General features: G+C 49.2%; 1 protein-coding gene and 2 non-coding genes across 3 annotated transcripts; 2 read left to right on the top strand and 1 right to left on the bottom strand.

The window, feature by feature from the left end:
* Positions 1 to 2,158: 2,158 nt before the first annotated feature.
* TRNAP-AGG (transfer RNA proline (anticodon AGG)) lies at positions 2,159 to 2,230 on the top strand. The gene has a single exon. It is a non-coding gene; the product is annotated as a tRNA-Pro (tRNA).
* Positions 2,231 to 3,470: 1,240 nt separating this feature from the next.
* TRNAP-UGG (transfer RNA proline (anticodon UGG)) lies at positions 3,471 to 3,542 on the bottom strand. Its single transcript has one exon. It is a non-coding gene; the product is annotated as a tRNA-Pro (tRNA).
* Positions 3,543 to 4,261: 719 nt separating this feature from the next.
* On the top strand, positions 4,262 to 8,962 carry LOC133341331 (COP9 signalosome complex subunit 9). The gene is made up of 3 exons (XM_061549873.1): positions 4,262 to 4,509; positions 6,703 to 6,775; positions 8,000 to 8,962. Exons 1-3 carry the CDS (start codon positions 4,441 to 4,443, stop codon positions 8,035 to 8,037), a joined length of 180 nt encoding a protein of 59 aa, XP_061405857.1. The 5' UTR covers positions 4,262 to 4,440; the 3' UTR covers positions 8,038 to 8,962.
* Positions 8,963 to 11,663: the final 2,701 nt, after the last annotated feature.

Here is an 11,663-nt window from a genome sequence, read left to right as displayed (position 1 = left end):
CCCCCCCCCCTTCGTCACACGGCGTCACAAAAAGTCAGACTACCCCCCTCTCAAATATGACGTCACAAAGCTCTGCCCCCCCCCCTCCAAATAAAACATGCTTCAAATCGCTTTAAACTCTTGTCATTGTAGTGCGTATTTCATGTGGCGCTGCACTCTGATGTTGTAGGAGAAAACATTTATTAAAAAATCTTTAAGTAAGTAGAACGTGTTTATATTTATTTTAAGTTGCGCATTTTCATGTGACGTCACATTTCTCACCCCCCCCCCCCCCCCCATCGTCACACATAGTCACAAATGTCTGACCCCCCCCCAGGTGCGTGACGTCATTTATGGACGGCCCCATATAAAAAAAGTATTTAAAACGGAGCGCCGCTATAGCGCTAAATGTTTCAGTTTCAGTTCATTTGGTATAACCCTGTGAGCCATTCGGCTCTTGAATCGGGTGCAACCGCAACAAGCAAAAACATGAACAAGAAAACATCTTAAAGAGACTATGTGACTATGTGCAAACAGAAAAATCCAGGAAAAAATTGCAAAGTCTTCCAGAAAAAGCAAAAAAAAATGTTCAAGACCGTGGGCGTAATGCTGTGAGTCGGCAAGAGGAGCCGAGATATATGGACTGGGTGCCGCCGTGCGAGACAAATCACAATCTTGGAGCCAAACAGATTGTGATACAAACAACTCTTCCCATGGCAGTGACGCCACTGTCATGGTCTTAGTAAAACAAAAGCACGATTCCGTTTGTCTCCATATACAGACAACACGTGACATACATCATACCCGTTTGTCCATCAGCCTCAGGTGTGTCGACCGTGAATAAGGACCAGTACCAGACACGTCGGATATCATATTTAGGGGCCGTCCATAAATGACGTCACGCACCTAGGGGGGGTGATCAGACATTTGTGACGATGTGTGACGAGGGGAGGGGGGGGGTTTGAGAAATGTGACGTCACATAAATATAGACAACACGTTCTACTTAATTAAATATACGTTTTTATAAATGTTTTCTCCGACAACATCAGAGTGCAGCTCCACATTAAATACGCACTAAAATGACAATAGTTTAAAGCGATTTGAAGCATGTTTTATTTTTGGGGGGGAGGGGCAGAGCTTTGTGACGTCATATTTGAGGGGGGGGGGGGTCTGACGTCTTGTGACGAAGGGTGGGGGGGTCAAAATCGTCCAAAATCGCGTGACGTCATTTATGGACGGCCCCTTAACATTTCAAGGCCACTCAGTGCAATTGAAGAATGTGTTGAGCAATTGTTTTAGAAACGTGCTTTTAGAGTACAGTAAGTATAACATTTGGCCGCTTTACATGTCCACATGATGAGCCACTTCGTTGAGTTGTATCATTGGTGATTGCCAGGTCGCTTCTGAAAAAGTAATATTTAAAACAAATTTTTTTAAAACACGCTTTCATGAAATGTACTAGTAATGGAAGAACTCCACGACTCCAGGAAGTGGCCCCGAAGCTTGCTATAACGTAAGGGTCCGTGGCCAATTACAGCCAACGTCAGTTGAACGTGGACAATTAGACCCAAGCCGAAACATAACATATAAAAAATAATGTTTTGAAATATGTTTATTCTCATTTTTTATGATATAACATAGTATTGTCATCAGTATGACATAAGTATACCAAGTTTGCAGTCGATACCACATTGGGAAGTGGGTTACAATTGAGCTCCAAGATTTGAGGATACGACAACAACAGAGTTAAATAAAAGCGTGTAAATAGGTGCATTTCAAAATGTCACTGTCCTGGTCACAAAAGCAAAGTTTGTGGGGGCAATAACAGCCAATTTCTATACTTTGTAGGCATAAGCAATGAGAAAATAACACTTACTACCCTAGGAACAAAATAAATTTTGTTACACAGTGAGGGAGTGGATTATGAACATACATTGCCTTTGTGTGCTGGTCACAAAAGCAAAGTTTATGTGGGTCGAGTATATATTTTGTTGTCTTTTCTTGGATTTTCTGTTCATGTTTTTTGTTTGTTGCGGTTGCACCCGATTCAAAAAGCCGAATGGCCCACAGGGCTGTTACCAAATAAATGAACACTAAAACCGAAATGAAAATAAATATTTAAGTTGTCGAGATTGGGCGCCCTGTTAAGTGGCTGCGTGCCGGTGCGTTGGTATGAGCGGCTCGTTGGTCTAGGGGTATGATTCTCGCTTAGGGTGCGAGAGGTCCCGGGTTCAAATCCCGGACGAGCCCAGCTTTTTATTTTATCTTACCGACCAACTTCAACCGTGTTCCACCCGCAGTGTTCTTTCCACACGTTGCTGTGGTTATATATTTTTATTTTTTGTGCAACCTAAACAACATTAACAACATTGACTTGTGTAGATGCAGCACTGCATTCAAATTGTTAAGATTTTTTGTTGTTGCGGTTGATGGTGGCGGGGGGGGCTCTCGCGTGCCGCCACGTGGCCAATGCGCGCCAGTGACTCGCAAAGCGAAGTGACAAAGCAAATCATCCCTCTCGATTTGAAGATTTCGTGATTGCAAGGATTCATATTCTTAGGTTTTTTCGGTAAAGTCACGTAGGTAAAAAAATTAAAATTAATAAAAGTAAAATAAAATTAAAATCATCCCTCGCCGTCGACCACGACCACTCAACTCCACTGCTGGATGACGGCCTCCCTTCCCAGAGCCATCGACGCAACGCGCCAACCTAACACGATGCACCGATGTGTCATTATACTCCATCAAGTCGCCGCACGCCGAGTAGATGTCTCGAGCGGTTACACACAAGGCTGTGTCTTGGCTGTCCCTTACACTAAAACATTTTTAAATGTTATTTTACCAGGTAAGGCGCACGGAGCTGTTTTTCTAGAAGCGAAAGACTCATCATCACGTGGAAATGTAGCGCAGATAAAATACTCTCAACGCGTGTTGTGTCTAAATGTGGAGGGAGAAACCGGAGGGCCGGGAGAAAAATCCACGACATCACGGGGAGAGAGAGAACGTGCACATTCCAAATACACAGCAGCAGCAGGCGTCAGAGTCGGGATCGAACCCCAGGCGAGGTAGTTAATATCGGCGCCTCGAGTTCCCACACGTTACCCCGCCACACGCGGACCTGCCAATGGGACGGACACATTGCGGCTTTACCCATCACTGAGTGGACTGAAGCGGGAGGTGACGGCAAGAACAACAGCAGCAGCACGTGCTCGATGTTTCAATAGCCACGTCGGAAAACGTCAATGCCAACCGGCGACTTTCGGCAGGTTGCCCGAGCATGTTTTATTGATATTCTTAGGTTTTTTCGGTAAAGTCACGTAGGTAAAACATTAAAATTAATGAAAGTAAAATAAAATATTTTATTTTACTTTCATTAATTTACCGAAAAAACCTAAGAATATGAATCCTTGCAGTCACGAAAGCTTCAAATCTAGAATTCATGTTTTATTGATTTATCAATCGGTGATTAAAAAAAATAAAATAAAAATCTGGGCTCGTCCGGGATTTGAACCCGGGACCTCTCGCACCCAAAGCGAGAATCATACCCCTAGACCAACGAGCCGCTCATGCAGGAGCTTGGCATAATTCACCACTTAACCTCACCAAGCAGGGCACCGTGTTCAGATCGCGTTGCTTATAATCGAGTAGTCGAGTCGTAATGCGACGCGGTGATGTGGCATCAACTTTAAATTATTGTTCTCTTTGCTTCGTCCGGTTTTCTCTTGAGCCCGACTCCTCTCTTCGTCATTGGCCTGGAGCGTGACGTCACGCACGAAGGACCAGATGTCCGATGACGTCACAACACGCAGGATGACGTCATCTTCCACCGTCGAGTGCCTGGGAACGTTTGCTGGACGACGTCATCCCGCGTGTCTGTGTTGTCTGTCCGCGTGCCTTGGTGCACCTGGCCTGGCACGTTGCGCCGTGGTGACGTCACCACGACTCAGTTGTTATTGGAGTAGTGGCGCAGTGAGTGGATGATGAGCGCCCTGTTCACGGCTCACGTGATGACGTCATGTCCTCCGCAGGCAAATCGACATCATACATGCGTTTGTAGAATCGATTCGGAAACTTGGATGAATGTTACTAATCGAATCGCCTCTCAGTCTCATACAATAAGAATGGATTGACCCCGAATCGGAGTCGCCTTTTGTCAGCGCGGTGCTAACCACTGCGCCACCGCTCCCCACGGCTCCCCCTTATCGATGTAACCCCCTCTCCACGCCCAGCACACCGCGGGAATCGAACACAGCGCGAGGAATCGACGCGCATAGAGTCGAATCGCACAACGTAATCGATTCCATCGTCACCAACCCGGTCCTCTCTCGCCAGGCCCCCGAGTGAGGATTGTAGCGATTAAACAACAACAACAAAAACAACAAAAACAACAACATCCTCGTTATCGTCGTCGCTCTTCACCACCGTTGTTGCCGTCGCCCCCGTCGCTCGGCGCCCCCGCGATGAAGCCGTCCGTGGTGGTGGATGAGATGTTCCCGGAGGGCGCGGGGCCCTACGTGGACCTGGACGAGGTGACGAGGCCCCGCCGGAGCCGGGCTCTCTCCACTGCTCGATGGGGCTACGGCCTCGCCGTCGTCATTGTTGTTGTTGATGTTGTTGTTTTTGAGCTTCGTGTGCACGGCCCCCACGCAGTTCGCCATTCGCGCCCTGTGTCCGTGACGTCGGTGCCGGGCTCGGCTAGTGCGGGGCCTGTAGCATTTGGTGTTATAAAGGGGCCCTGAATAAATAAATAAAACACGCAAATATTAAAACACAAATGTTTAACTTGCTTGGTAAAGTAATTGTATGTTTTCATTCGCTATACAGCCAGATAATACGGCAAATCGCTCACCTTAAACACCCGCTCGTTCGTTCAAGTTAAAGGCGGTGTAGTACTATAGTAATAGAGCAAGTGCAGACTCACTGAACCGGAATTGATAGCTTGAAAGCGTTTCGCGCGGGGCCCTTGAAAGTGCGGGGCCCGTAGCTACATGTGTAGTAGCTGCATGTGTAGTAGCTACTACATGTGTTGTAGCTGCATGTGTAGTAGCTACATGTGTAGTAGCTACTTGTGTAGTAGCTACTTGTGTAGTAGCTACTTGTGTAGTAGCTGCATGTGTAGTAGCTGCATGTGTAGTAGCTGCACGTGTTGTAGCTGCACGTGTAGTAGCTGCACGTGTAGTAGCTGCACGTGTTGTAGCTGCACGTGTAGTAGCTGCACGTGTAGTAGCTGCTTGTGTAGTAGCTACATGTGTTGTAGCTGCATGTGTAGTAGCTACATGTGTTGTAGCTGCATGTATAGTAGCTACATGTGTTGTAGCTGCATGTGTTGTAGCTGCATGTGTAGTAGCTACTTGTGTAGTAGCTACTTGTGTAGTAGCTGCATGTGTTGTAGCTGCATGTGTAGTAGCTGCATGTGTTGTAGCTGCATGTATAGTAGCTACATGTGTTGTAGCTGCATGTGTTGTAGCTGCATGTGTAGTAGCTGCATGTGTTGTAGCTGCATGTGTAGTAGCTACATGTATAGTAGCTACATGTGTCAATATCTGTATATCTATATCCGGGCAACCGCAAGTTATTTTAATTATTTCATATTCGCGTTGGCTAGGTCATGTAGCCCATATCCATAGCCACCACATGTCCCGAGCACCTGTTTGACCGGATCGAGGGGGCTAAACGTGGCGTGGAACTTGCTAGAGAAGAGATGGAGTGATGCGGTACAAAAGGATGTGGATCTGAGTGGACTTGCCGATGACCTGTACCAGCGGTGTCAAGATCGGCCTCTGTGGAAGAGGCTCGTGAAGGACGCTGCTGGGCAATCGAAGGCAGTCGCCCTCCAACAACAACAGAGGCAGAGGAGCGACGCTTGCAATAACGAGCGGAGCGCCGTGCGGCCAAAACGCGGCAAGTTGGCACAGTAGGGGGCACAGGTGGTACATCTGCCAGCCATCTCAGTCGGTCAACCCATGGCACTTGGGTCTGTTCCGTGACCTGCCAGGGGGTCTTCGACATTTCTTGTACCCTCAAAGTGCACCTAGCTTGGCAAAGCGCTGTCGTGATGTCGCCACCACTTAGTGGCGACCGGCAGTTTTATCTGTGTGTGTCTATGTGTGTGTCTATGTGTGTGTCTATGTGTGTGTCTATGTGTGTGTCTATGTGTGTGTCTATGTGTGTGTATCTGGGTGGGGAGCGGTATTGTAGTGGTTAGCGCGCTGCTCCACAAACCCGACGCCCCGGGCTCGATTCCTGCTCAAGGTCAACACCAGTGACGATTATCTAAACTGATCCTGGGCCTCCCCTAGGTCGACTCAGCATCTGGTGCTGTGTGTAAACATCGCTACTAGGGAGACGGGCGGCCAGGCGTGGTGCTAGCCACCCACCCTCCCTCGTGTGCCGTGCCGACCTTCATATGTGCTCGCTAACAGCCCGATGATGCTGGATGCAATTACCAGCGAAACGTCGTACTCAAATTGTAAATGTTGTGGCTTCAACACACCGGTGGGCTAAAGCAGTGAACTATTTGTCTTTTGTCAACGTGACACTTTTTTACTGATTGGCCGTGTCGGGTGGTGGAGGGTTACGACACATTTATAAATAACGTGATCTAAACCCAAAAACGTTGATTATGAATAACAGCACTCGTCTCCACAGTCTGTCAAGGCTGTACGGGGGATCTTTGTCTTTGTACGGTACAAATCTCCGTGTGTCTCTGTGTGTGAGAGAAGGCAGGAGGCAGCAGTGGGCTGCTCATGGACCTGGCAGCCAATGAGAAGGCGGTTCACAACGACTTCTACAATGGTCAGTGCCCTCTTCAACCGGGCGGTGGTGGTGATGCTTCACGTGGCCTGTGCTCCAGCACTGTGGAGGCAGCGAGAGTTGGTGGCGTGTTATAAGTTGAAATTAGGGGCCATCCATTTAGTACGTACGCAAAAATCTGTCAAAACCTGACCCCTCCCCTCCCCCCTGTACGCACACGGACTTTTTACCCCCCCCCCCCCCCCACCTGCCCGAATCCGATAGAACGGCCGATATTTAATCCACGCAGAAACGATCAAGGATTAATAATATTAACGTGTTTAAGCAAACAGATAGTCCACCGCCGGCTGCATTAAAGAATTAAGTTGTGTACCTTGGTCACTTATTTTGCTGAGCTGCGTGATAGCTCGTAGTCAGGGGGTACGGTGGCATACAAGTGACACCTCTCCCACAGTCCCACTTCTCCCGGCAGTACTTGTTGTCTGACAGCTGGAGACACTGAACTATGGCTCATTTGAAGGCCAAAATAAATTATTATCAAGGCTTCACCCCCCCTCGTTTCCTGCGTACATTGTCAGTAGACCCCCCATACGTAAGCGTACGCATTTGGGTTAACCCCCCCTCCCCCCTCCATGCGTACGTACTAAATGGATGGCCCCTTACAGTCTTATTATTATCTGCACCCTCACCACTCGCCGCACCCGCCTACCACCACACACTCCCCACGCTCTTCACAACCCCACACACTCTCACCACACTCACCACACACTCAACACAAAACTCATCACACACTCAACACAAAACTCACCAAACACTCAACACAAAACTCACCAAACACGACACTCACACTGCACTCTTCTCATCCACACTTGCTGCTCACCACACACTTGCCACACACTCCCCGCATACCACACCAAACACTTGCCACACACAACACTCACTGCGCACTCTTCTCACTCACAGCACGCTCTGTGGCTCGTGCATATGCGACGCTAGAGCCTCGTATCTCTGAGCATGTGCGGCCCACTTGTCAATCCACTGCTGAATGAGGTGCCTGTCTCCCACGCTGTGTCGGTCAGGGGAGCTATTTGACCGCACTTCAGACCAGTCGGTGGCAGGTGGTGAAGTGGGGAGGGGGAAGCCCCGGACTGCTTCGGATATCGCTCACCACTGCCGATAGCTCCACTGTCGCCGAGTTGGTGAGCGCAGTGCGCCTCCCCGCACGCTCCACCCGCTCCGATTGTTTCTCTCTCTTTCTGTCGCCAGATTTCGATGATCTCTTTGACGATGACGACGTCCAGTGAGGAAGCTCCTACCACCCAGGAGCCGCCGGCCAATCGGAACGCGACTTGCACAGCCATGCCACGCCCACTCCCAGCTCGGCTCCACCCCCCAACCTCCCCTGCTGATGATGTCGTGACGCGTGATGTCGGCTTGGAGCGTGGCGTTTCCGCTAAATAAAGATTTCCATAATAGAGGTTTTTTTTTGGGTTAGAGTGCGTAAATACGTGTCGTTAAAACCCGCCATCACCCAACACAGCCAATTAGTAAGGGGTTGTCACTTAAACAGAACGTGCCAATTCAGGCGTCGCCTGATGAAGCTGGTTGTAATTACTGGCGAAACCTCGTACTCAGATTGTTAATGTTGTGGCTTGGCTCTCAAACACACCGGTGTGCTGTACTAGTGACGAATTGGCCACGTTCTGTTTACGCGACAACCCCTTACTAGTTGGCTGTGTCGGGTGGTGGTGGGTTTTAACGACACATTTATATATTTACGCGATCTAACCCAAAAAAACCCTCTTATGGATGATATTGGTCGCGAAAGCCGACGTGTTAAAACTAAATATTTCCACGCGGTACAGAACTCATGCGTGCGCATGATTTTTCTTGTATCCGTACCTTACCCGCTTTTCCTCCCCCCATGTCCCCTGGGTGATCGAGAGTGGACTGCAGATGTCACTTTTTTCCACACTCGGAACTTTGTTCTGTTCCTCTTTACGGGAGGGGGGGGGGTTCTGAACTCGAGGCCCAAGCAGTTCCTCTGTCAATATGAATGTGTTCCGCTCCCCTTGTTCCCGACTAGTGGCTTGTTTGTTCGGAACAGGCATCCCTGGTGTTAACACGCATTTGTTCGTGATTTCATCACCGTTGTGGTTTCCGTTGTGATGATGCGTCAAGTTTCATTGATAACCGTGGCAAACTGTACAAATACAATTCGGATTTGTTGAGCGTGTTAAGTACGACTAATGTTGTGATAAAGATGACCTTGTGTGTGTGCGCAAGCTGGCAGACGAATGGATTGCTGGATGGATAGACCGACGAAGAGATGGATCAGGCTAACAGATGGACAGACGCACAAATTGGATGGGCAGATGTGGTGGTGGGCGACAATAGACGGACGAGAAAGACGCGCGAAGCGACGGGGGACGGCCGATCACACACCGACGGGAGGACAAGACGGCCAGAGAAACGGAGGGGAAGGGGCACGTGGGTTGACAGGACGGACAAAGAGACACGCGCTCCCGTGGCTGGCGATAGGGGGGCTGCCCGCTCCTGCGCTGGGGGGGGGGGCAGCCCGCTCCTGCGCTGGGCGGGGGGGGGTGGAGGACGCGCACCACTCGCAGAGACCCGATCCCCCGGACTCGAGGCATGGCCTGCTAAGTTTAGCTCCGCACCTGTGTTTGTGGCAACCGCTCCCACAGTTGCCATGCGTGCGGAGAGCGCACGCGCGCACGCACGGGCACACGAGCGCACGCACGGTCACACAAACGCGTGAATTCGCACAGACGCATGCGCACACGCGGCCACGCGCTTGCACACACTCCTAAAGACAAAAGGCAGATCCCCCGAAAAGCCTTTAACGGGCTGTTGAGGCAAGTGCTGTTAGCGAGTAGCACCTACGAAGGCCGACATGGCACACAAGGTGGGGTGGTGACTGGCCAGTCGGCCGGCCGCCTTTGTCTCCCTACTGGCAAGGATTACACACTGCACCAGATACTCATTTGAGGCCGAGTCGACCTAGGGGAAGCCCAGAACCGTTTGAGATAATCGCCACTGGTGTCGGCCGTGAACGGGATTTGAACTCGCTCGCCTGGTTGGCATTGCAGTGTGCTAATCCCTGCACTAATCGCACAAACAATCACACTGTCACGTGCAATTACATGTGCACACCACTCTTACACATGTTTGGTAACTTAAAAATTCAGTACGCGAACGACCCCATCATCATCATTGGGATGTTTGGCCAATACAGTACCATACTCTTTGGTCCTTTCGGTAAAGTCATGTCGGTATAAAATAAAATAAATCACGACGTTTCGGGCGCAACACAAGCGTACATCATCAGGTGCTTGTGTTGCGCCCGAAACGTGATTTATTTTCTACCTACGTGACTACCGAAAGAACCAAAGAGTATGGATTCCTGCAGTCACGAAAGCTTCAAATCAAGATTCAATACAGTATCGACCAAATCGTCTTCCAGTACGCTGGAGTGTTAGCTCCAGTGCGCTATTGCCGCTCGCGAGTTGACTCCTCGCAGTAAGGGAATGGTTCATTCAGGTGGTCAGATGAATTTGGCCGAGTACACGCGATTGGGTCCCATGGTGAGGGCATTGATATCGTCGGCACCTGTCTGGGTGGAGATGTTATTGAGTCGGCTGTGGCCTTCAGGGGGGAGGGGCGGGGGGTAGAAGGGGCGAGGGGCGGGGTTTCGTGGGTGGATCTGCGAGAAAAGTTTTTGCTGTCACAGTGTCGATGCTGCTGCTGCTGGCCATTGTGAACCACGGGTTTAAGTTAATATTTAGATGCAGCAAGTGAGAGCGCAAAAGACTAGCATGATACTTTTTTTCGGTAAAGTCACGTAGGTGAAAAAATCAACGTAGCATTGTCCCCACCAGAAGAAGGACGCTTGTGTTGCGCCCGAAACGTGATTTAATTTAGTTTTCATTTATTTTTCTTCTTGGTTCTTTCGGTAAAGTCACGTCGAAGGGAAGTAATAAAATAATAAAAATAAAATAGTGTGAATTATATATTATTTTATTATGTTTTATTTTTATTATTTTATTACTTCCCTTCTACGTGACTTTACCGAAAGAACCAAGAAGATGAATCCCTGCAGTCACGAAAGCTTTAAATCGAAATTCATTTATTTTATTTTTTTCACCTGCGTGACTTTACCGGAAAAAAAACCAAAGAGTATGAATCCTTGCAGTCACGAAAGCTTCAAATCTAGACTAGCATGAGTCATTCGCAAACGTGACCTCGGCATTAGTCTTGTCAGTAGGGGACGATGATTATGTACTGTGTTGTCATTTAATAATTTGCGGGTAATTTTTTCATTCGGCAAAGTTTGACCCTGACGCCGGCACACAAGGTCCTCCTCTTGCAAATGACGTCAGGGGGTGTTTCACGTTGACTGTGAAGCAGACGGCGCGTAGTATCGTTGCGGTGATTGCACACCGCAGTGATGACCAGGGCTGATTGCACACCGCAGTGATGACCAGGGCTGATTGCACACCGCAGTGATGACCAGGGCTGATTGCACACCGCAGTGATGACCAGGGCAGCCGCTGGATGCGATCCGCGGACCTCTGGAACATTCGGCGAACGCGCTCCTGTCAGCCAATGTCACGACCCTTGAAAAGTTAATGGAATTATTTGGCGATGCTGCTGCTGCTGTTGGCAGTGGTGCACACTTTAATACTGCGGCTTTAAAATGAATAAAAAATACAATAGGCGACGTTTTGGGCAATGACCCTTCATAGAACATACAATTTTACTTTTGTATGTGCTAAGAGAACGTCACCTGCAGAGGCGGCACGATGCATTCATGTCGTGCGCATGTGCTTGGTGAATGTTGAATCGTAGGCCCGTGAGAGATGGCCATGGCTTGGATAGCATCCATCCACCAGTGGCTAGATCGTGACTT

The sequence above is a fragment of the Lethenteron reissneri genome, chromosome 2 (assembly GCF_015708825.2).
Source record: "Lethenteron reissneri isolate LAM-NWPU_2019-01 chromosome 2, ASM1570882v1, whole genome shotgun sequence".
In the NCBI taxonomy this organism is placed as follows: Eukaryota; Metazoa; Chordata; class Hyperoartia; order Petromyzontiformes; family Petromyzontidae; genus Lethenteron; species Lethenteron reissneri.
This window is presented reverse-complemented; position numbering and strand designations above follow the sequence as displayed.